At 42.9% G+C, this 24,881-nt stretch overlaps 4 protein-coding genes across 13 annotated transcripts in view; 3 read left to right on the plus strand and 1 right to left on the minus strand.

Annotated features, from left to right (window-relative positions):
* LOC125949279 (tyrosine-protein phosphatase corkscrew) overlaps positions 1-476 on the plus strand; it is a 22,096-nt gene extending 21,620 nt beyond the window's left edge. For all 4 annotated transcript variants that reach the window (XM_049676183.1, XM_049676184.1, XM_049676181.1 and 1 more), the window contains one exon: positions 1-476. This exon is cut by the window's left edge and continues 1,458 nt beyond it. The gene's annotated coding sequence lies outside the window, so the exon portion shown is untranslated.
* Positions 477-929: 453 nt separating this feature from the next.
* LOC125949421 (40S ribosomal protein S8) lies at positions 930-2,592 on the plus strand. The gene is made up of 4 exons (XM_049676417.1): positions 930-1,070; positions 1,313-1,419; positions 1,506-1,905; positions 2,234-2,592. The coding sequence occupies exons 1-4, from the start codon at positions 1,067-1,069 to the stop codon at positions 2,341-2,343; spliced, it is 621 nt and encodes a 206-aa protein (XP_049532374.1). The 5' UTR covers positions 930-1,066; the 3' UTR covers positions 2,344-2,592.
* A 227-nt stretch (positions 2,593-2,819) lies between these two features.
* On the plus strand, positions 2,820-6,340 carry LOC125949307 (ubiquitin-associated domain-containing protein 1). Of its 2 annotated transcripts, none has more exons than XM_049676231.1 (8): positions 2,820-3,297; positions 3,618-3,916; positions 3,977-4,140; positions 4,208-4,413; positions 4,493-4,736; positions 4,823-4,987; positions 5,062-5,200; positions 5,272-6,340. In XM_049676231.1, the coding sequence occupies exons 1-8, from the start codon at positions 2,987-2,989 to the stop codon at positions 5,457-5,459; spliced, it is 1,716 nt and encodes a 571-aa protein (XP_049532188.1). In that variant the 5' UTR covers positions 2,820-2,986; the 3' UTR covers positions 5,460-6,340. The 2 variants fall into 2 exon arrangements, with proteins under 2 accessions (XP_049532188.1, XP_049532189.1); XM_049676232.1 differs by having other exon boundaries at positions 3,257-3,382.
* A 181-nt stretch (positions 6,341-6,521) lies between these two features.
* Positions 6,522-24,643, minus strand: LOC125949246 (centrosomin). 6 transcript variants are annotated; one of them, XM_049676102.1, is made up of 8 exons: positions 22,271-22,495; positions 15,074-15,670; positions 13,112-13,149; positions 12,288-12,544; positions 11,617-12,189; positions 10,406-10,597; positions 7,563-9,741; positions 6,522-7,436 (listed from the first exon to the last, which is right to left on the minus strand). In XM_049676102.1, the coding sequence occupies exons 2-8, from the start codon at positions 15,154-15,156 to the stop codon at positions 7,150-7,152; spliced, it is 3,609 nt and encodes a 1,202-aa protein (XP_049532059.1). In that variant the 5' UTR covers positions 15,157-15,670; positions 22,271-22,495; the 3' UTR covers positions 6,522-7,149. The 6 variants fall into 6 exon arrangements, with proteins under 6 accessions (XP_049532059.1, XP_049532053.1, XP_049532055.1 ...); XM_049676098.1 differs by having other exon boundaries at positions 6,523-7,436; positions 13,112-13,152; positions 22,320-22,495; XM_049676097.1 differs by having other exon boundaries at positions 6,523-7,436; positions 13,112-13,152.
* Between the last annotated feature and the right edge of the window lie 238 nt (positions 24,644-24,881).

Raw genomic sequence — 24,881 nt, forward strand, 5'->3', positions numbered from 1 at the left:
TGACAAAAGAAGTTTACCTTTTACAATTTATTTGTTTTAAATGTGTTAAACATATTATTTTTAACCAATCATGTTATCACTGCTAATCGTGCTTGTAAAATATTACGCTGTTTTATAATTGTACCATTGCTATTTTCCTTTTTCATCGCTTGCCCTCGTTGTGTGAGGATCTATATTTTCCCTTAAATGTTAAGTTTGCTACCTGTATCTAATTATATTCCTTTTGTTATTTCTATGATAGCTTAGTTCTATAGATAACCAAAAACATCCATCAGATTACATTGCCGTTTGGTTGAAAAAGTGTAGACTAACGTGTCCGGTCGAAACATTCAAAATAAAATTCTTTTGATAGCTCATTGATCTTCCCTGGTACGGTTAAGCTGAATGTGATGTAGTTGGTGATATACCAAGAAGATGTATTTATTTGACTTAAAAGATCTTGTTTCATTTGTAATACAGTCCATCCTACCGTTAGATCTACAATTTGTTTCCAATAATTGTTTAGCAGGTGGTTTAGATAAAGCTGAACATGTTGAAATAGATTGTGAAAAGAAAAATGGAACTTGTAAAACGGTCCGTAGAGCTTACACAACATGACGAATGGCGGGTTTGCTAACGGTGTTACGTGAGAACTTTTGTTAGCACAGATAAACAGGAAACAAGGAAAAGTTACACAATAAAAGTTATTGTACAAATGTGCAGAAATCAGTTGTCTATATAGAACCTACGATTGCAGAACACATTACGTTCAAAAACCTGCATGAGTTCGACGGCGGCGAGTGCTTCGCTACTTTTTGCTACATTTCGACAACGAAGTTTTTTTGAAAAGAGCGCGCGTGCTGCCTGTTTATGCCAACAGGTTGGGGTGCTGTTGCGATGAGAAAACGCTTCGTCAAGTTCGTCAAGTTCGTCGAGCGAGTATGCGTTCAACCTCTTCCGCCCAACCTTCTCTTGAGCGCCTCCTTCTTTCAACCCGTGCTCTCTGCGGGAAATCACCCATGCCAGCGTGCCGCCCGTGAAATTCGAATATTTCGGAGTTTTCTAGAACACACGTAAACACACCGAAATGGGTAAGTCGTTGCTTGCTTGTGTTTGATGAAAATCGCGTGAAATAGCGGTGATAATGCATCGGAAAGTGTGCGGATGTACGATGCCAAATAGATGGGTTGCGCTGCTAAGCTCGTGATGTGAGTGCAGTGCGCGAGCATATTGACAGTGCGGAACCATCACCAAGGGGATGGCTTCTCGGCACCGGTTCCGGAACAAAATAACGGTGATTCGAGCTAACCGTCGTCCCGTTGCATATTTGCAGGTATTAGTCGTGATAGCTATCACAAGAGGCGAGCAACCGGTGGTAAGAAGGCCGCCATCCGCAAGAAGAGGAAGTATGAGTTAGGCCGCCCCGCCGCCAACACCAAGGTAAGAAAAATGTGGTGCAAGTGCAGATGCTGCAACAACAGAGGAAATTGTAGTCTAACCCGGTGACTCGCTATCATTCGTTCCAGATCGGTGCAACTCGTGTGCACTTCGTGCGAACTCGCGGTGGAAACAGGAAGTTCCGTGCCCTGCGTCTAGATGCCGGCAACTTTGCCTGGGCCTCGGAGGGTATGGCACGTAAGTGCCGTATCATCGATGTGGTGTACAATGCATCCAACAACGAGCTGATTCGTACCAAGACGCTGGTGAAGAACGCCATCATTGTGATTGATGCCGCTCCGTTCCGTCAGTGGTACGAAAGCCACTACCTGCTACCGCTGGGTAAGAAGCGCGAGGTTAAGGCTGGCGAGGAGGACGTGATCAGCAAGCAGCGCAGCAAGCACGCGTTGAAGAAGTTCACCAAGCGCCAGAAGACCGCTAAGCTTGAACCAGCGCTGGAAGAACAGTTCACCTCGGGTCGTCTGCTCGGTAAGCTATCCGCAGAAGTGGAAACCTACGGCCAGAAATTGACGGAAGTGCGCAAATTTTGATCGTGGTGTTGCCCAATAGTGCTGAGATGATGATATTAAAGTTGAGACTCACGTTCATAGCTTCGGCTTGAATTTCGCCGGTTGGTACGCTCGTTTTGAGCCGCCTTTGCCGGCACCAGTGAGGAATGACCTTTTCTTGTCATAGTTACACTGATTTCGCACTTCGCATCCACCCTTAAAGCACATTCAGGTTGCTTCCGTTGATTTTACGGCGTATGATGAGCTCAAAATGTGTCTAACCAATCTGGTATCGGGTTTCATTCTAGCTGCCATCGCCTCCCGTCCCGGACAGTGCGGCCGTGCCGATGGGTACATCTTGGAAGGCAAGGAGCTCGAGTTCTATCTGAAGAAGATCAAGAACAAGAAATCCAAGTAAACATTTGTCCTGTTGAGGGAGGAAGAGCGGTGTTAGCGATAGCTCGTTGGGTACTGCCCAAAACTTCCTTGTGCGCCGGCATCATCGGGCGTTGGGAGAGATGTGTAAGTGCGATTCATTCCTCGTGGATGCTTATACTGAAATTTCCATTTCTGTGGGCAAGCAGCAGAGCAAATGTATGGTATGCGTGTATGCTGAAATGGGGGAATCCTTTGAAGTATGAAAGGAATAAAAACCACACAAACACGACTCGGTAGAGATTGTTAGTTGAAATCATGTACGAAAGAAATGGACAACTCGGTAGGATGATCGCTGGCAATAGAAGGTAGCTGTACTTTTGGTTAAAAATAAACTAAAAATCGATTAGTTGGTGTGAAAACAACGCATGTCGGTGTGAAACGACGCATAGAGTTCTGCGTATTGTGTAGCATTTTCACCGGGGACAGGCGAGGAACCAAAACATAAACCTGGTTGTCAAGAAGAATCGCAGAAAAGAAGAATCAGGTGTTCTTCCTCAAGTTATTAAAGTAAAATAATGCGTCGAGACAAAGTCTCGGTAATGACGCATTCTGGCAAGTAGTACCGACGGTCAGATGTGTGGCATGATCCGCGTTCCTCCGTGCAAGACCGGGCTGGTAACAACATGATACCGTGGATGCGGGAAAAGTTCGCCGAACGTCGCGCTCGCTGGCAACAAGCCCGCAAACAACCTCGCACAAACAACGGCGATGGAAATTCTAGCTGTAGCTCAGCATCTTCTGTCGCGGATGTTGCTTCGACCGAACCTTCATCTTCGGGAACCGCTTCTCCGACTGCATCGCCCGTACACACCACACGCCAGCAACGCGGCCACCGTCAGGGACAACGAGGTTCACGGACACACCAGCTAACATCCTTGGTATCGCAGCAGCCGTCGAATTCTGGCGGCAGTGCGTTGTCTCCTTGGCGATCAAGGTGAGTGTGTGGCAGGTCATAGAAAGATGGACAAACTGTTTCGACGCTGGTTTGGTTTCCCCTCGACGGCAAGTGTGGACTCCAGGTAAGTGTGGGATCCCAAGAACTGCTGTCCCCGCAGATGAGCTAATGAATATTGACTGAAATATTTATGAATCATCCGTTCGACAACGTTGAGCAGCATCATATATTGGCGACTTCAATCGAGGGGCGAAGGCCAGCTTGGATCGATCGATAACTAACGAATGCTTGCTATAGCAATGCTCTAGAGATGGTGGTTGATATACACTTCATGGACTTCGTTCAATTACTTCCCACAGAAAGTCACGCAATGGAACGGACGAAGAGCAGAACGTGCAACCGGGAACGGAACAGAAGCTATCGCTGAAAATTATAAGTCCCCGTGGTGGCATGGTGGATATAGATGTTAGTCGTACATTGAACGGCCGCCAGCTAAAGATGCATTCGTTGGAAAAGTTCGCTAGCAACGCCTTCACGATGCCCCACTTTTCGTCGAATCTGGACGAGCTGGCAGATCGCTACCGATTGATAAGAGCGCAGAATAAACTAGTTTTTCGTGATGATGATATTTTGTTAGGCGCTGATGTACGCGATTATGGTGAGTGTACAGGCTGATAAAGTATTTCATACCAGCTTTACTGATTTTGGTATTTTGTAGAGGAGTTTCTACTCGTGGCCAAACGCATAGAAACGCCACTGATCGAGGAAGGCTTAAAGGGGCCTAGTTCTGCGGAAATACTGACAGCCACGCGACACATTTCTTTATCACGCATTAATCAAGCGTCGGTTAATTTCAATTTTGGTATGCTGCAGGGAGATGATGTAAGATGCTTGTGTGGTTTGCTTCTTCGGGCCAAAACTGCTAAAACTGTTTTTTTCTGTCGATCAGCTTCATCAGGACCTAAGGCGTATCATCATTTCCCTATCTAAAGCGTCAGCATTTGTGGTCGGGTCGGGACCATGTGCCGAGAAGCTTATCACGTTGTTTCAACAACGGCTAATAAACCGAAAACGACACCAGATAAGTTCTATCGAAACGCTGCTTGAGATGGGATTTTCATTGGATAAAATTAATCAGGCCTTACAAATTACCAAGTAAGCAATGCGGTACGATAGAATGTCCAGGGAATCTCAGAGAATAACCTTCACCTATGTTTCCATGCTGTTGCAACAGAAATGTCTTTCCGGCAGCCATCGACTGGCTCATTCAGCATGATAGTACAGCGAAGTTATTCAACTGTGATAGAAGCGCTTCACCCGGAGCTTCTCTTTTTGCGACAGCCAGTACTATTCCAAACAATTCAAACACCAACAATCGCAGGAAAGCGTCCGACGCAGATAATGATAGTGGCTCGTTGTCAACGCCTTCCTCGACTCGTGAATCAATCGACGAAATCGAAGAGAAGGACCCTTTTACGGTATGTCTTGCGTAGTTGCATGGTATCGAAAGATTCATTCAATGCCTTTCGGGAGGTATATTACTGATGAAATGCGTTTATTGTAGAGAAAGCAAGAGAATGTCGCAAAACTTTTAGAAATTGTGAGAGTTTACTCGGAAAAGAGCGTCGAAGCTGATCCCGATCTTCTACTTTCCATCTCGGAGATGGGATTTGATGAAAGCAGTGTGCGGGAAGCTTTAGTGGCAACTCACAACAGCAAAAGTGCAGCAGTAAGCATTCATCGGATTCGATGGCATTGATTACGATACTGATTGCGATTCATCTTATTGCTTTATGTGAATAGTGTGAATGGTTGCTAGGAAATCGGACAAAGAGTATGCAAGGCCTAAAAGATGAGCAAGCTGTAGAATCTCCCATCCTGCGTGTCCTGATGGCTTCGCCGCAAGTACAAATTAGCTTAGGAAATCCAAGAATGCTTATAGGTAAGTGTGAAGATTTATCGATCAAATGATAATAATCAGTTTGAACCATATTTAACCTTTCTTTCCACTAGCACTGATCTCAATGTTAGATAATTATTCGACAATGACCATGTGGTTTACCGATAATGATACCTCTTCGGTCCTGGGACACATACTGCGCACTTATCACGAAGAGAAACACATCCTTGCAATCAATCAATTTAACAACGCACAGCAGCATCAGCAACAACAGCGACCAAGCGAGTCTATTCACCGATGAAGCTGATTTAGAGATAAGGTAATGAAATTATTGTGAAAAAAATGTAAAGCCTAAAACACACTCATCAAAACGAATCAGGGAAATCAGAATAAAAAGCGTTACTGAGAAGTAGAAAGGCAGCTAGGAAGAAATGGACATTATCTAAAGTATTGCCGCTAGTCTTTCGTCAGTATTACGATGCTGTGGAATTGTTTCGTTCCGTTCAGCAGCAAACCTGATGCTTTTGGTAAACATACGCTTTCCAACGTTCACGTAGATATTGCACAGCGAAAGGTAACACTTCATCTACACGGGCGCGAGAAAGCTGAAAATGAGATGAGAATGAAAAAGTTGAGAATGTCAAATCCCATACAAATGGAAATGTAAAGATACAAGTAGGCTGTCACAAATGTATGGGATTTGACATTCTCGCCTTTTTCATTCTCATCTCATTTTCAGCTTTCTCGCGCTCGTGTAGAGAGTCGGTAAGTGGCGTGAAGAAGAGCAAACACATAAATGAATAAACCAAACTGCCATCGCTTATTGTTGACTTGGGTAATAGAGTAGCGTAGTTTTAACTGATAGATTTGGCCCGGACTTGCGGTATTACTGAGCAAAAGATCGATTAATGAAGTTATATGCAGGATATGTTTATTTCCATATACACCTAATTATTGCAGCTGGGGTTTGATCCAAGTAGTTGCGTTTGTTGGAGTAAGACACAATCATTCATGGTAGCTTCAGAGTGGTCAGCAAAGGAAAAACGAATATGAAACAAACGATGCACCGTATGATTAATTAAAAGCCAAAGAAGCATTGTAACGGCAAATTATATTTTACAGAGTATGACAAAGACTTGTGATTTGAAGGAAGGAAGCAATACCTTCCATGCATGATACGCAATAAGCAAGAGAACCTTCATAGCCATCAAGATCAATAGTATTGCAATAAGGAATGGAATTTAATAAACCGATTATCAAATGACTAAACTGTGAAATCGTTTAATGCGTATAATGTTTCACAGCATCATAGTAAACTTGTAAATTTACTCATTATTCTAAAGAAGATATTTCAATTTATAATTTGTATATTATAAAACTCAATAGATTTATTCTCATCACTCTCACTCATGGCCACAAACACCAGCAAGTTATACAGTACATGTCCACAGTTAATTATTATCAATCGCTTTACATCAACTTCGTAATAAATAAGATTTACATTTTTCTTCTTTCACGCCACCGTTTGGAAACCATTAATACTCGCATTCTCCCATTCCCGCCATTTAATATCAAATTATAATGTTACCGACTCCCGCTGGTTCATGTCTCAGATTCAAGATCACACTCCTTTAAAATACTATTTACAAGCTAATTTCTTCAATTGACGTCAGGTAATAGTAACACGAGCATATATCAAGGGCTAAATGTGAGAAATATAATTCAGTTTCTTGAAATGTACAGACCCTATGTGCTGGTGCATTTGAGGTACTCAATGAACGGCTGGCTGGCTGATCTGGTAATATCCTGCTAGGTATTCATATCGCACCTTCTATCCGTCATAGACATAACATACACCCACATATATATGTACAGTTTTTCTAATAATAATGAGTTAACGATCCATTTAAACTTTTTACGGAGAAAAATACACCTTGGGTTGCAAAATTTTGAGCACCTTTTCCAGAGATTCTACCTTGGTAATGGTTGTCTTAATTTCGGGGTTGCTCCATGTTGTTGTGAACCGTTTTGAGTACAACGCGAGTCTTGTGGATTTGCTGTTTAATTTCCACTTCCAATTGTTCCTTGCGCTTGTTGGCCGATTTAATATTGTCGTAAGCTTGGTTCAGCGATTGACGCGTCACTTTGTATCGGCGCTTGAGTTCGGCAAAGTCTGCTTCGACCTTGGCACAATCGTGCTTTACTATGGTGGTGATTTCAGGTTTCACCTCTGCCTCTTGCGTCCCACTATTTGACGAAGAATCGTGTTCCGTTTTGGCTATGAGATAACAAAAAAAAATGGAAATTAATAAAACCGCAGCGGAGAAAAATACTTGTTCGTCCTTATAAAAATGAAAAAAAAAATCCGGTTTGGGGATGGCAAACAATTTCATGGTTAACATACCTTCCGTCGATGGATTCAACAACAGATTAGACATCGATTTCGTCAATTCAAGTGTTCGCAACAGAGGGCGTTGTTTCGGCGAAGGCACAGAGTTATGAGTTGCAGCTCCGACAAGCTCCACATTAGATAGCCGACCGGGATCGCTCTCGATGCCGAGGTCTGGAGATGAGTTTTCAAAACGGCGTCGACCCACCGCTTCTTCGTCCTCAGTAGTTGTTACCGAGAATTGGCCTTCGTGTAGCGCTGATGCAACCATGCTCATACCTGCTTTACCCGATCCAGAGTGGTTGCGAACGGCAGTTCTGTCCGTGATAGCCAACGATTGTAGGGTAACTAATTTTTCATTGAGTGCATTCTTCTCGTCCTTAACCTGTTGCAGATCATGTTGGAGTTGATTTAAATCACTTTCCAACTGTCGCTTTTCGGCCAGTGCTTTCGTGCGCTCAACGGCAGCCTTGGATGCCTGTAATGTAGCATCATCGAGATTCTTTTTCATTGTAGCAACCGTTCGCTCATAGGTCGTTAGCTGCTCACGTGCACGCTCTTCCGCCTGCACCATTGATGAGATGTCGTTATGTGCATCTTCCAACCGATAGTGTAGTTCATCCAGTTCGCGAAGCTTCTCCTGATGAATATTCTTTGAAATGTAGTTTGATTCGAGAGTGGTGTTGAACGTTTGCTGCTTCTGTTCCATCTCATCACGGAATGCATTGGATAAACTTGTTCGCAGCTCTTCTAGCCGCTTTTGTTCACGAGCTTGTAATTGTTCCAGTTCGTTCTTGTGGCGTTGCTGAAGATCTTCGTAATCCCCGCGCATAGTTTCAAGCTTCATTACAGCCACCCTCAAATCGACAGACGCTTGCTCTCGCTCTCGGTGTAATTTCTCGATCTGTTCCTCTTTTTGACGAATTTCGTTTTCAAGAGTGGCCAATCGTTCCATTGCTGTCTCCGCCTTGGTCCTCGATTCCTTTGCCTCGCATTCCCAGCGCTCTGCAAGTTGACTTTTGTCATGCACATCAGACTCCATGGTGGCTATCTTGAGCCGTTCCTGTTGCAACTGACTATCGAGATCTACTAAACGACTTTGCACGTCCTGAATTGTGCACTCTTTTTCTCGAAGCGCAACCGTCAGGCTTGTTAACTGTTCATGGAGCTGCTTCACTTCTAAAACGGACGATCCATTGGAGTTGATCTTGCGTGCGATTGCATTCATAGACGACTCATTTTCAGATGTTGAGCTTAGCTCCCTCATGGCACATCCTGTACCGGTGCTGGACTGTGGTTGCGAAGGGCTAACAGGCACGAGCTGCGTTTTGCCCAACCCAGATCGATCTTCAAGTCCAATTCGGGCCAATGACACACCTCGGTCCGGTTCTGACCAAGCTTCCGAGTCAGATATAGGATCAACAGCAATCGGTTTACGTTCTTTGCTCTCACGCCGTTTGTTACGCTGCTGTAGTTGCTGCTGCTGCTCCCAGAGCTCACCACGCAAGGCCTTATTCTCGGCCTGCAATGTTTCGATCATATGTCTAGTTTCGTTTGAGGTTTCTGGTTTCAAATTCATAAGGTCCGTGCAGTTTTCCTTTTTATCATCGCATTTATGTTGTTCGTGAGCCGCGATTCCACCCAAGTCTACCGAATTTTCTAGATAACCAGAGAGACAGCTCAACTGGGCGAGCGTGTTACCAGTCAATGAGAATCCAGTTACCGAAATCGACATATTCAAGCTACGCGACAGATCTAGACTTCGGTCTACCGCCTTTCGAATCGCTTTCCGACGGTCAGTCGAAAGGTTGCATACCAACTCCTTGTTCTTTAGCAAAGAATCTAGAAAACCGGCTAACTCTTCCAACCTGATTGTCGAAACGGCACATAGATCCGTGCATTCTTTGCGCCACTTTTGGGCTTTTTCTGCTTCTTCTCGTGCCTGAATCAGCTCATCGTTTAGCTGCTTGATAATTATGTTACGATCATTACGATGATCGCCAGATCCGCTACTGCAGAGCTTCTGGATTAGTGTGTCATTTTTCTGCTGCAGTAGCTTGGCACGTTGAACCAATGTATCGTACTCCGCCTGAGATACGGGTTTACGGTCCTGATCTACGATTTCCACAACCTTATATTGATTATCATTTCCGTTAGCATTAACCTGACCCTGTTCCGAGGGAAGCGATATGTTCTAAATCAAGCAAAGAAAAAAACAGAGATCATTATTATAAATGCGGAGTTGGATTCTTTAGTGGAGCAACATTGAATGATTAACAGTGAGCATTGCCACCAGGTAAGGGTCAATCCTTAAAATGTGCAACAAATAAACACAAGTGCGGCAAGTTAAACCACGATCAAAAGACCCTCTTCACCGGAGATTATCGCCGTCACCAAACCAAGCACTTTGATTCTGATAAGCACAACAGCTACTCACAGCACATATGGATTCGAACAGTTGAATGAAAAAATACACACGACGAATGAAGACTGGTGCATAATACAGTTTGCAGCCTTAATAGAAGCTAGTGACATATCTAATAAGAAAGAGCTGATGGTTAGGGTTATAAATCTTCTAAGTCTCTAGCGACGGCTTGAAGCCATCGAACTCGTATTCGACTTTCCACCCCTAACGGTTGGCTGCTTTAAGGAACAAAAGGAAAAATAAAACGAAAACATTATCGAGATGGCCCTTCCAAAGTGGAGATATTGAATTACAATGTTGCAAGTAGATATTCTATCAATCCAACAAAACTGAAGAGAATATCTCAAGACTTCTCTATAACTAGTTAATCTCTCAAGACATTATGTTGCACCTAGGAATTTACCTTATCAATAGGAAAAATAGTGCGACTCACCGAGTTTCGCTTCATTCGAGCGATCTCCTTATCCTGTTCCGTGATCGTTTTGAACAACTTTTCTACTAATCGGCACGATTTCATATGTTCGGTCGTTTTGTCTTTAAGTTTAGTTTCGGTCTCGTCCAGTACGCAAAGTTTCTCCGCCAGATCCGACCGGATGGCGAAAATTTGTTTCTTAAGTCGTTCAATCTACAAAATGAATGTAAACGAATTGTTATATTAATTTAAATTAAATATAAAAAAAAAGAAAATTAATAATATAATTAATTAATTAATGCAATTATTCATATAAATTTAACATATTTGCTGCAAACTATTGTAATAATCATTTTGTATATGATTATTGTTGATATATTTACAGTTTCAATTTTCTTTATTAATCCCTTGACAAACTTGTTCTAGCATGAATTTAATCTGGTACTATAATTTTCATATCCTTCGTTCCAAATTCTTACACCACACCATAAACTTGCTTCATATATGTTCTAAGAGCCATTGAAACATGGATTTCTTATGTTGACTCTTGTTTGAAAGGATATCTTTCCAGTCTTCATCGTAAGCCTTAGACGCCGCTGTGATGGATTCAAACGTGAAGTGCTGGCATGCCCATTCGTTGATAGTACGCCGGCATAAAATGGAAGGGGCCATAGGCGACATCAATATTCGTTTGTTCGTAGTGTTGGTTGAGTCATTTGATGGAGAAGTGGCAGAATTCATTACGTCTCCAGCATGATGTCCCTTTCGCATCATAGTCAAAGGAGGTTCTTGTGATAATGGGCCTGTTTCTGTGCAGTTTTCGATACTGGTTCGTTGCAGGTATTCCAAGTCATATTGCTTCAAGTTTCTATTTTTAGTTTTAGTTGACGCTCGCTTTCGAGTCTAAGGAAAATCGCCTCAAAAATATTATGTTGGTTGGAAACATGGAAAATTGTCTGCTTCATTTAGCATGGAAAAACAATAATACAGTTAGAACATGTTCTAACGCTGTTTCAACACACAGCTTAAATTTGCTTTTGATGGCAATGCCCATACGTAAAAAAATATTGCTGCATGAGGAAAGACTTGGTTCTATATGTGTAACGGTGTAACATAATTCAGTAATAGTTTTGCAAAGCAAATGCTCGCAAATTAAAAAAACGGAATATGCATGGAAAAAAGTTTAAAAATTGCTATAAAATTACAGCTTTCATTATTCTACTACGTCTTACCTCTGCATCGGCTTGCGATTTTCCATTTTCCTCAAACTTCTCACGTAACTCCGCATTTTCGAATCGCACTTCTTTCAGCTGAGCCTCTAGTGAAGCTATAAGGTCCGTTTTCTGACTAACAATTGCTGTCGTTTGTTCGGCCTGGCGTTGCAGCTCTTCGTTTTGTTCCTGGCACTGGCGTAAAATGGTATCCAATTCAAGGGCCTTAAGCTTGTCTTGAACACTAAGCTCGCTATGATGTTGAACCGTATCGATGAAGTCCCGCAAACTTTCTCCGTTTTCTAGTGCCTTTACCGACCCGAGTTCACCAGCAGCCACCTCCTCTTTAAGGATATTTGTTCCTGAGGATAGTTGTAGCTCGCGGTGCTGCTGCTGAAGCTCTGCTGCTACCTTTTCGAGGGATTTAATCTCAAGCTGGTGTATTTCTATGCGATTATTCAGATCGCTAACCATTTCCCGGTGTTTCTCTTCGGATCGACGGTGACCCTCCTCGAGCACTTCGATGGCCTTGGCTGCCTGGCAAAGAAGTTCCTGCTTATCGAACAGTTCACGCCGTAACGACTCAACTTCGACCTGAAAAGTTAATTGACCGTAAACGAAACATATTCAACGTACAATACAATGGTAAAGATGTTTTCATCGGAGCGTGGAATGTGCACCCTATAGCATACCTTCAGATCGATATTTTGTTTTATGCAATTGCCGTCCCGCGATGTTCCGGACGATGAGGCTGTCACACCCAATCCTGGTAAATCGCTGTTTTCAGTAGAGATACCAGCTTGCTGTTCGAGGAAAAATATGCGCAGCTTGAGGTTAAACTTCTCCTTACGCAGCGAGGAGAGCTCTTCTTCAATTTCGCGCAATGATCGAACTGGCGACCCATGCTCAGTTGGTGCGTTTATCGATGGAGAACGAAATCTCATCGAATCTGGAAGTAAAAGAAAGAACAATTAATAGAATTCATCCGGAACAGCAGCACCACGCCTATATTTGTTGTGTCTCAAAAATAAAAAAGCGGTTCAGTAATCCAACCGTCTTGGCTTGTGAAGGAGCTGCAATCGTTGTTTCTGTGACAATTTCGAATAGTCCTAGTATTTGTGCGGATCCATTCACGAGTTACGTGGCAATAAGCATTTTTTGGCTCACTCCAGCACAATTTACGTCTTGAGAGACTATCCTCCATAATTCCTCACACTCTTATTAAATGAAACCAAACGATTGACTATTATAGCTGCAGTAATATTCAAGGATTACCTAGATTTCTTCCGCACTTTTGAATGTAGTTTAAAAGAAAAATCGCAACCAAAGGAAATTATTATTGATTGCACGAATAGCTGGTTTCAAATGGCAACGTTCTAAGAACAGCATAAACTAATGCGATATAATGGATACATGTTCTATTTCAATCAATAATTATTTCAAAATTTCCTTAATACCAATAAAACACATATAATAGGAAAAAGTGAGTTGTAGGATTAATCTAAGTTTCACTTACATGAGTTATCCATAGTGGCATCTTGGTGCAAGCTGGGGCTCCTGGAATAATAAAAGAATTGTAAAAAGAAAATTACAATTTGATTTCATAATTGTTAAGTTAAATACGTTCCTAACAACAAGAGTTTTTTTTAAATAAAAATAGCAGTTTAATACACATTGTTTGACTATCTAACATTTGTTGCAGTTATATCAACCTCTTTTCAGCAAGGTATAAATGAATTCAGGGTTACACGGGTTGGGAAACTGATGATCCATTTTACTGAATTGCACTAATATGTCTGAGTGTTGTGATCACAAATCAGAACGTTTGTTTCTGCCAAACAGACCGCGTAGAAACTGTATTTGGTCATTCGGGACGTATGGATCACTCTCATCTCTCACCATCGCAATATCTTGTGCTTCCTATGTCGTCATAAAATGATCGATACAGTTGACGACAGCGGAATTAGTTAAACATTCAAATGGAAATTAGGAAATTAAGAAAGAAGAAATTAATCTTTAAATGGATATTTAGAAACTACCAATCCATAATGTAATGCGTACTATCAGTACTTTGCTTTTTGATATAAAACGAAACAGATTGACCTTATGCACAACCAGACTAGCCCCGGATGGTTGTATTTTTTAACCTAACTAAGTACCCAAGCGGAGTAACTGGTCAACGATAGCATTTGTGAGATGTGTTGTGGATAGAAATGGAGCCGCTCGACCCAAAACTGTTTTAATTGAACCAGCTCGCGTTCAAGTGCAGATCGGACATTGCTCCTGTCGATGCGGTTGAACAAGGACGAGGGGTCAGTGGCGACACGCGTGTTGTGTTGCACGCGGCTGTCACCAGTTCCGGCATGGTTGTTAGCATTGCAAAAATACATCGGTGTGTCTGTTTCATTCGTGTGCTATGGTGGCATGTCCCGTGTACTCATCAGTCTTATAGCTCAAACTCCCATACACTGATAACTAGTGTCCGACGATCTATCAAATGGCCTTTTCTTAACCATTCTTTGCGTAGTCGTCATGCACGCCTCTCACACCGAGGCCGAGTATAAGCCATGTACGCTCGATCATCGCACAACGTGATTTCCCCATCATGAAGGCAGCATAAAGCGTTCAATTGAGTCAATTACTGCCCCCTGAAACATCCAGGCCAGTCGGTAAGGTAAACGTTCCATACTTTCTATTCTTATGTGGTTTCGACTATGGTTATGGTAATTTTTGGAATATTGCAATAATTATGATATACGAGTAGAACAAATATCTAATAAAATGGTTTATAGTTTCCATATTTTTCAGAAATTGCAATATGGTGATCATTTCAATTGGTAACCATGGTTGGACATGTTGGAAAAACCGTCGTGATTCATCTCACTACTTCGTGCGTAATCAAATATATGGATTGTTCTGGCAATTAAGAATTCAGTTTTGAAATGTTATTTCAATTTGCAATATATGAAATTGTTCAAATATGTTAAGACAATATTTAACATTAAACATTAAAAACAACAACAGGAACAGACTCTCGAGTCATTTAACGCAATGTCGCAACTCTAGAGCGTTTGATTAAATACACAGAGATTGAAAGATAAAGTGTTGCATACACCCATTTTAGATTAGTATATAAAATGTTTAAATTAAAAAAAAAATGTGTTTGAAGGTAGCAAGGAGAAAAAATAATGGAATCGAGAGATTTGCTTGAGTGATCGCTCTATAATGTCTTTTAGGAGCTCTACATTTTGTGATGAAATCTATGTCTGTTTAGATCTGTTTTTCTTATCGTAAGTGGTCAATCAATGGGCGGGGAAAATTTAGCATTTTTTATTATACAGTCATCCATCGGTTTCACCGGTTCTCCTCGGTTCCCACTTAGCCGAGTATGAGGCAGTAGCACTTCCTCCTTCCTTCGAAGATGTAATGGAGTCTGCTGTTTCAAATTTATAGCCTAGGGACTGCTGATCGTTCTTACCCGAAACCCGTACCGAACGTCGACCGTCGGTTCGGCGTTGATGACGCTGTTCGATTTGGGGTGTATTTGAAAATTCCAGACATGTTGATTTGGTTGCTGCTACTGCTGCTGCCTGCTACCGATACACCGCTGTTTCGGTAGAATAGGTTCTGTTACGGCCGATTTTTTCTAGCAAAATTGCTCGCTCACACTACTTTTTGGCACTTTTCTTTGGTACATGAGATAAGCTTCATTCGGCGACACCTCTTGTGCAGCAAATGCAAGTATTTTCGGGGAGTCTACCCGAAAGGGTAACGAATTCACATAAAATGCACCAGCAGAATGTCTCCTATTCTTTGCTTAGTGTTGTTGTTGCTTAGTTTATTCGGGCCAGCTTTCTGTACTCCCACCGATATCCGAACAACTGTTTATTCACACCTGCAGCGGCTTTTATGTAAACATATTTATAACTGTCGGAGTCCTGCAGCGTTCCAGCGGTCATATTTGGACCTCAATCATTGTGATGGGGCTTTGGGTCAACTGTTCAGTAGGAAGATATTTTTCATTTTTGATTCCTAAACTGCAGCCTGCAGTCATATTATCTGAACACTTCTAATGCTATTAAAACGAAAAAATTGTTTAATCAAGTATATCCGTAACTAAGCATATGGAGACGCTTGGTATCCATTAATTTCTCAACACAAAAGTATATTTAATTCATGAATATAACTAAAACTTCTTTTTAAAACAATGATCATATGATCTAAAAGATTGTACTTCCGTTGCTTGCTGGCATGGCAATAATAAGTCACACAAGATCACCACGATTAAATTATCGAGGAAATATTGCATCTGACTTGCCAAACAAAACATTACCGGAACGTGTTCCGGTCGAGGCACGTGTTGGTATATGGTTGAGGAAAACCGTTATTATTTGCAGGCAAACAGGGGCAGTTACTATAGTAAGGGTTTACAAAAGAACTACCATAGAAGCTAGTTGAAACATCCAAAGAAGGTTGTGAAAGTAATGCCAGACGTTGAAAAGTCCGCTGTATAACATATCTGCCATTGTGGAGCCATACAGTACGTACATCGATCGGATGTCAAATTACAAACAAAATTCTGTTGCCACACTGTTGATCGTTGGTGTTTGTTCGCATCCCATTGGTGCAAAACATTGTTTTACCATTAGCCAGATGTTACCGGCGAAAATACCGTGACGTTTATAGTCTTTTCGTACTTGATAATTGACTACTGGTCCAGTTGAACGAAAATTGGAACAGGAAAATCCATACCCAGGAGGAAACTGCATGTTTCCTGTGACGAAATGAACCTTGCCGTCATCACTGTTTATGTAGGGTGCGGATGATCGATCACCGTAGAAGATCACCGACGTATCATGTTGGATGCCTATAAACACAGTTTTCATCTCTTCACACTAATCACGCCGAGCAGAAGGGTTTACGTCCCTACTGGCATTCTCTCTCTCGGGGGTGCTATGCATAAATCATCAAAATCATGACGTTTCACCGAAACTACAGTTCGACGAATGTTCAAAACAGCGGGAAGTGACGTTTTTTGTTGTTAGAGCAGAATTGACCGGCACAACGTGAATCTAACAGTGAGCTCATTAAAGTCGCCAGACATGGTCCAACTGCCGGCAGACGTAACACATTAGTTGGCAAACAAGCGCATCGGTCGCTAGAGACCAAAGATTCAATGCGTCTAGTGCATACCCCTTCCCTTTCAACATCCGAGTATTGCTCCTGGGAAATCTAGGTGCTGTTCATCGAGTGCCTAGCAGTCAGACGGTGCGTGTTATTGTTAGTTTCCTACCTATCCGCTGCTATGTTGCGTTAGTGTTGCACTCGCTGGTTTGTCGTTTTAGTTTATTTTCGGTTCTGCGCTGCGTCGGATGGGATGAGAGCCCCATGCGACCGCTATTCACCCATTGGAGACATGAAGGACAATTGAAAACCAAAGGGGCGCAAAACGGGGGGTCTATTCGGTTAATGTTTTAGTCGGCTTGCTCTTTGTGCCACACCGGGGGCTTGGGGGCACGACACAAATGATAACTGCGGACTACGTACACGGACTACAAAAACAAGGTAGAACTGGGTCACAGCACCTTCCATAAGCTACTGAATGTGATGTTCGACATCTTTTCGGGAAAAATGACGGCCACAAACTCGAGTGCCCAAGAAGGTGAGTTCCTCGAGTTCCATCGCGGGTAGTTTGTATCCCTCCCTTCAAAGCGCATGTTAGCTCCGAAGGAATTTGTTTACGCCAGTCCCCAATGCCATGGAAACCTAAATGGCATAGTGGTTTCCAGACATTCCTCGATACCCTCCAAAGTGTACTTCACAAGCACTATTACTTCTGGTCTATCATCGATGACCGCAGTGACATCACTATCTCTAGACTGGCTACAACCACAGTTTATCTGAAAGATTTGTACCACAAATCGCAAGGGATTTGTAGCTGTCCGTGGTGTTCAAGTCTGCGTTTCATCATTTGTCAGTTCATATTGCTATTTTCGGTGACCGTGGAAATATTGATTCCGTTTCGCTCAATTCCCAATCGTTCGCAGCGAGCGAGTTTTGAATTGGTGGCAAGCATCCGAAACCCACCGGTACCGCACGTTCAATTGAAGGTTATACCATTTCGTTGAGTTGGAAATAGCCACACGCTCAATCGCGTGTAAATAAAACTGGTGTAGCATTTTCGTATAGTGTAAAATGTCAAATTCCTTTTCGAGAGTATAGAACATTTACAAGAAAAGCAAAAGAATAAATTCAATTAGAGGTAGGTAGTAGATCGATTGGTGGTTTTCCGGTGGGCAAATGCAAATTAGCTGCTGCCGTCGCTGCCTACCAACTACTACTGCGTTGTAAGATCGTTCTACTATCGGTGACGTCGTCTAGACGGCGTCTAGTTCGCGTTTTATAGTAAACAAGATGCAATTCGTTGTGAGTCGTACATCTTGAAACAGTGTTTTGTACACGCACTAGGCCAGACGCTTGTTTACATGCACCGCACAAAAGGCAGACCAACGGATGGATGGGCAAAAGGGCGAAGTGAATTTATTTGAAAACGTTAGCCGCTGTCGGGCTAGAGGTTCTCTGAATTGTACAGGCCATCGTGATACCGCCAACACGTCCAACCAGGCTAGGCGACACGGTGTCGCGGAAACTTTGAACCCATTCCTTTCTAGTAGGGAGGCCAGACTGGTACTCTCTTGAAGATCCACCCTTGATCGTTGAGAACTAATTTTGGTACATGTTTTGGCACGTTGTCTATACAAAGCTCGAATGCCGTAGGGTACATCACCATTCGACGACTGTTTATTCGCCGTAAAATATGTTCAATCAACAGCATGGTTCGTTGTGAATGATTCTAAGTGCTTTGAACGGTTCCTCAATTCCTTGAAATATTGCCTTGATTTACATGAAATTGATGATTTCAACTAAAACATTGTAGCTAGCTAACACTTCCAGAGCATTTTCAGAGCACCGTTGCAAGTGCTCCGATGATCGTGCACACTGCATGTAGCAGACAGTTGGTTGTTCTAGAGCCGTAGGAATCTCTGAAAAATGCGTTGGAACGGATTTTATTTCCATATCAACGTGGGAGTGTTAACGAAACCGACAAAAAATAGTAGCAAACATTCGAATATCTCTGCTAGCTCGCAAGCCAACAGAAAATTTTGGGCCAGCTAAAGCCGGCTGCAGGCCAACAGCAGGTCATCCGTACGAACGATTGGCCACGTGGGCGTTGATGCGTAGGAAGTAGTAACAACAACGTGCGTTACGTGCACATTGAATGCAGTGTACATCAGCAACGGACCACTGAATCGAACGGTTTGTGAAGGCGTAGGAAAATTAGCATTCAATCAAAGTCACGCTCCACCTTCTGTCGCTTTCCGTTCGAAACGTTTCGATTTTGCGCCAACAGTCTGGCGCACTGTCCATGTGATCGAACGGGAGCGGCTCGATCCAGTGGACAAGAATGATTACGCAACACGTGTCCAACGTCGTGAACCTAGCGTATGTCCGTATAAACCAGTGAAACATTCAGATCCCACCCAAACCCATGCCGTGCCCATTCGGAGCGCCCAGCAAATAATATCAATTCACGGACCAGCCATATGTTTCGCTAGACGGAAGTAAGATTAAAGTTTTACTAAGCGATTGTGTAACTTCCACCGAAATCATCATCGACTGGAACAGTTGGGAGAATAGGGTTCTAAAATAAATCGAGCGCAGTCTCCGTTGATACACCGTCAAAAAACACAAGTAGAGTAACGCTAGGTAAGGTCGTGATCGTAAGCCCAACGCAGGCAATTTCGGGAATCTAGCGATAGGGAGCGGCAGAATCGATGGCTCGATTCACGCACGAAACCGTGGCGCTCATGGCATGGACACGGAAAGATGGTCCATCGTCGTATCCGTCGTTGTCGTCGTATTCGTCTTAGCCGTTGCCTGACGCATCCAACACAGTTATGTGATGATCTAGCAGGAGATTTAAATTTAGACATCTTGAACGATTCGTCCGCACCCCGTACACCGGCAGAATCACAAACCGGCAACGAAGGCGCGAACCACGTTGGAGAAATGCAATAAACAGCTAATTCAACGCATAGTTTAGTGAAGATTCCTTAATTTTTTCACTGATGGTAAAATAGGAAAATCTTGAGGAGTCAAGACGGATAGACCATGGAAAAAAATCGGTAACCATGGCACAGGCAAAGGTACCGGAATCCACTAAAGCTAAAGTGAGAATTGACAAGAGGGAGTTATTTGAACCACTCTTCCAAGTGCATTGCTTGAATTGAACCTCGCTTAATATAGCGAGAAGTTAAAATAGGGGCCAGTAGTGCACACTATCCCTGCCTGATGGATACGTCGAACCCCTTGGACCCTCTCTAATCGGAAAAGCTTAGCAATTCGGTGGAGTTGGTTTCAGTTGCAGTAAATCTGGTTGTTTCCAGCTGTCTTAGCGCTTCAGCAGTGATGTAGACTTGAAATATCGCTGCATTTAACGAAATCCCCATGGGTGGCTAGGTACGTGCCGTCGCTTTCCAAAATGAATCGTTCCCTCGCACAGTTGCAAGTAATTTATTGTTTGTTATGATTGGCAGGAAAACGGAACAGGCAGTGTCTGCCTCCAAAAAGCGCATGGAGTTGATTCGTGGGTTGAGATGATCTAACGTTGGTACCGGATGATGATCATGCACAACACCCGAACCCAAATGGTTCTCCAAGGAGACACATCCGGTGCTATACCCTACTACATCGATTGTGCATGCAGTTATGTGGTGTTCCATTCCATCGAAGCCGACCGTTGTTCACTCACACCGAATTTCCTACTCGTTTGGTCACCAGACCGAGGGCGATGAGCATTTCAATCTATGAAACCGACACAGCCAAAGATCGTTATTTTTAAAAATACAATATCTTAGACAAAAAGAGCGGCCCATCATACCATCACAGCGATGATGCGGGCTTTGAACTCTAAAGGCGCCGTCCGTGTCATGCATGTATTGCTTCGAAGGTTTCAGTATTTCTTGTCGCTTTGTTTTAATAGCCAAACGAGCTCCCGTGTATTTTCGATTGCCGGAAACTGCCAGCAATGGTTGCTTCGAAACCAACGTATGGTTCGTATGTCATCGAATATGCATCTTCCTGTCGCCATCTCCACGGAGAAGAAAAAAAGACCACACACGCAACCGTTACAGGATCACCGGTGTGCTGAGCGATGCATCCGCGGCGGTCTTTCAGAGAGAGTGATGGTGGAGATGCACTGGTTTTGGTTGCGCCTCAAGTACTGTAATTAAGTTACGGTAGATTAATGACCACGGTTCAGCAAATATAACCACTAATGGTCCTGCACATTAATAGCTCTAGTTCCAAATCTCGGCGTTCTTTCCCATTCGTTCTAATATGCGAAATCCAGTGCGCTCGTTGATAGGATGGGTGCTACGCATAATTCAGATATTATAAAAATGGTAATATACGATAAATTCCTGCTTCAACAAATTCTAGAAATATAGATCGCGTTGCTTGTGTAAATGCGAACGCATTCTTCTATAACAAATTCGAACGTATCAGCGACGTACGCGATTGTACGGACACAAATATTTCTCTTCTCCAAGATCCCTTGAACAGGCATCATTTGAACGCTGTTCTACGTCTCTCAGCCTGAGAAACCTTGACCATCAGCTATAGTACTGGCCATCAATGTTTACAATCGAAAATCTTCTACATCTCCCTCTTGTTGGATGTATTTTCTTTGTGCCCTTTCCTAGACATCCGGCACGTACGCGAGCTAATTGGAAAGGATGGCATGGGATGAGTCATCCCTTAACCGATACTAAGTGATGTGCCAGCAACACCCCTGGCTATGTTTAATTCCCCTTTTTTGCAACTTGCTTATCGTAAACAGTGCGTTGGGTCATAAAGGAAATTGCCTATACTTTGGCTCGTATTCGAAGCATGTTTTTTTTTTAATACCGCCCAAGCGAATATTGCGAAGTACTGAAAGATCAATTGTATAAGAAGGTAAACAGCGCGGTAGCGCTGTTTTTTTTTTAATTGTGTAGCTATTGTTATAATAACTGAATTGCTCAACTAAACACAAAGTTTGATCATTTCCTATTTAAGATATTTTGAAATATCGTGTCACAACTTGCTGCAGCTGTTTACAACTCGCTCGAAGGTTGTTCATATTCACTCGCACAGTTGCCGCCGCGTAATACCGTCGAAGGTTGTAGTATTTCCATGTGCCGTGTGCCGTGCTCAATCACTATTTGCGCATGGTCAGAGGATGCTGGGAGGGAAAAATTTCCCCAAGCGACTCGAACCAACATCCTACTTCACGACGCGACGACGCGATAATTTATTGCACGTAGTGCTTGCTTATCACATTTCATTTTACTTGTTCACTATACAGAACTCCACTATCTAGGATTTTCGGTTACTGTGGTTAGAGAGCACGTGGACACTTAAAGAACACTATGATGTGGATACTGTCGAACATAGGTCACCATAAATTGCCTTCTTTCATGTTGCATTGAACCACTGAACAGAGATATGCATTGTAGCGAAGAAGCCAATGCATCGACAGCACTGATTATCACGGTTGGATCGAATAAACGAACGCAATTCAGAACACAACCGTCTGCCAGCAAGCGCTCGATTCTTTCCTAAATTTTTTTACCAAAAACATAATCAACGAACGTGCAACAGCTTCACAAGGCGATACGGACGGACAACCGTTTGAAGAGAGCCAACCGAAATAAATAGAATAAATCAAACTACACTATGTCCCGCGCGTGCACCGAGCTCGGCAAGGGTGATCCGTGCACGGTCTGCTCCGAATACGCACGGCAGAACCTCACGAGTGAAATTTCACTAGAACTCTGAGATGCTGCTGCTCCCGACATCATCTGCGCACATGGATGGGATAGGAAGACTCTCGCGGCATTCTAGTTATAGCTTGGGCCAAATTGAACGAATCACAGGAGATGACGAACAAGCTGGCTGGCTTGTGTGCGTGTTGTGCTGGTTCCTCAGATAAACCGCCAAGCGTGGGCAGATAAAAGGGTCACTGCAAACAAGTACAGTGTTGGACACATTGATAGGACCACCTCAACGCAGATTACAATGTTCTACATGCTTTAACGAATGAGTGAAATTGCCATGTTGAACGCCTCGTAGTGAGGAATGCTGATGGTTCAAGACTATGGTTATAAAAATCAGTAAACAGAAATACAAATATACATTTTTTGCAAACAACAAAATACTATTTTACTGAAAAATTGTAAAGGAATAATCAATAAAAATCAAACCTATTATAGGTTTCATAACAAAAACATTTATTAACAATAAGCCACTCTGTTCAAGTGGGTTTATTTCAGTGTCGGTTACTGTGTTGCGACTCAACGGGAACTGTTGGGATCTTCAACAGAGGGCAACTGCAGCGGGCCATTCTGAAGAGTGCAACAGATGTTTGCTCCATAGAAACGCTTAACACACATACACAACACAGAAAGCCAAAGACAACGCGCATCATCATGTTGTAAAATCATGCTGCAAAATGGCAAGATGAAACTTTTTGTAGGAAGATATTCATGGTCGGGATTTCTCGGTCAAATTTCAATTAACAATGACTGCTGCACATGTGCAAGGCCGGAGTTGGGGTCCTTTTAACACATGATCCTTATTCCATTTCATCTAGCAAACGGATAAGAGACTGCAGCACGAGCAGGTAGTCATAGATGCGGCCTGAAAACAGGATCCGTCTATCTCGAAATAGGAAATCGCTTGGCAGGCGTATCCTTTGTGCAACAGATGTTTTTTTCTACTTCCCTATGTTCCCTCGGCAGTGACAAAGTGATCTTTCCATAAAGCTGTTTCCGGATGTTGAGTGATCCTAGAGAACAGCTGAGGTGTAGTTTTCATTTTCATGAAAAGTACATATTTTTTCTTATGTTATTCATGGTATATTACGTCAAATTAGCTAAACATTGATTCTGCGTGTTCATTCAAGTACGAAATTGAACTACAACACACCACAATCGTTTCAGCTGCATAGCAACCCAGCGGTATTGTAATGATTTTTGTTGGTGAATGGTTTTGCGCATTATAGTGAACTTTTGCTATCAATATTAGCATTTAATCACATATTATCATTAATATACAATATGCAAAAAAGGGCTGTTTAGCTCCTTGCGCTTAAGTATCAAGGAATGTCTGCTTTTAGATGACTGAAGTGACCATTTGTTGTGATGGTAACGTGAAAGGCAAGGTAACCATCGGAGAAATACATCAGCATAGATTATAGCATAGATTGCAATGCCTGCGTTGCGCGTGAAGTGTGTTCACTGTGGATTGATAATCGACTCCGAGAGTAGAAACACAGTAAAGTTATTGCAACATTTCTACGAATTTCACTCTGCAATGGCGACTCATTACGCTCCACAAACAATCGGCGTTAGAAAGAAGTGCCCGCCGGAAAAGGACGCTCCCGCCCTATATTCTATCGGTAGTGACGTCTGTAGCTTCATTTCAACGGAAAACAGCTCCTGCGTGCCGCAAGTCCCCAAATCCGGTCGATCTCATTCGTCAAACCGATCGTTCCTTCATCAAACCTCTGTTACCAGCTGGCGTTGGGGGGATCGTCTTATCTGCTGTCCCGGTTGTGGGGAGGAACGAATTCCGCTAGTTAGATCAGAAGCCAACGGAGCGACGCGCTCGTCAACTTTGGCGTCGTGTTTATTCTTTTGTTGGCCATTTTGCTGCCTGTCCCGATTTTTGGGAGAAACAAGCGCCGAAGGGTTGCGTTGTTCGCGATGCGAGCGTACGTGAAGCGTCGCGAGGATGGGGAGTTTAATCTCTCAAAATACTACAAGAGTAAAGGAATATCAGAACTTTTTGCTATCGCACTTACCCGTTGTCCGCAAAGCTTGAAAGGCAGTCTCGCACCTGGCTTAGTTGGCTTTCGTCAAGCGAAGTACTCATTTTCGGATCACCGCTCATCTTTCCACGGAACTTTAACAAAATCAGCGAACAAACGAAAAACAAAAAGGCTCGGAGCCGCACCTTTGCGTACTGGTGATTGAACACAAATATCCGAAAATAAAACTATCTGATGAGTGCAAACCGGGGACAAAACTCTTGGCACAAACTTGAAATAACCAAAATAACACATAAACCAAAACCGAAGCCGAAGATTTTGGCGGGCGTTGCGTTGTTTTCTTTTTGAATTTTACCGAGCGTTCAGCCGTTGTGCTACCGAGGAGGGCCCATGAAGCAGAAGGCTAAGGTTG

This window comes from Anopheles darlingi, chromosome 2, assembly GCF_943734745.1.
Source record: "Anopheles darlingi chromosome 2, idAnoDarlMG_H_01, whole genome shotgun sequence".
NCBI lineage: Eukaryota > Metazoa > Arthropoda > Insecta > Diptera > Culicidae > Anopheles > Anopheles darlingi.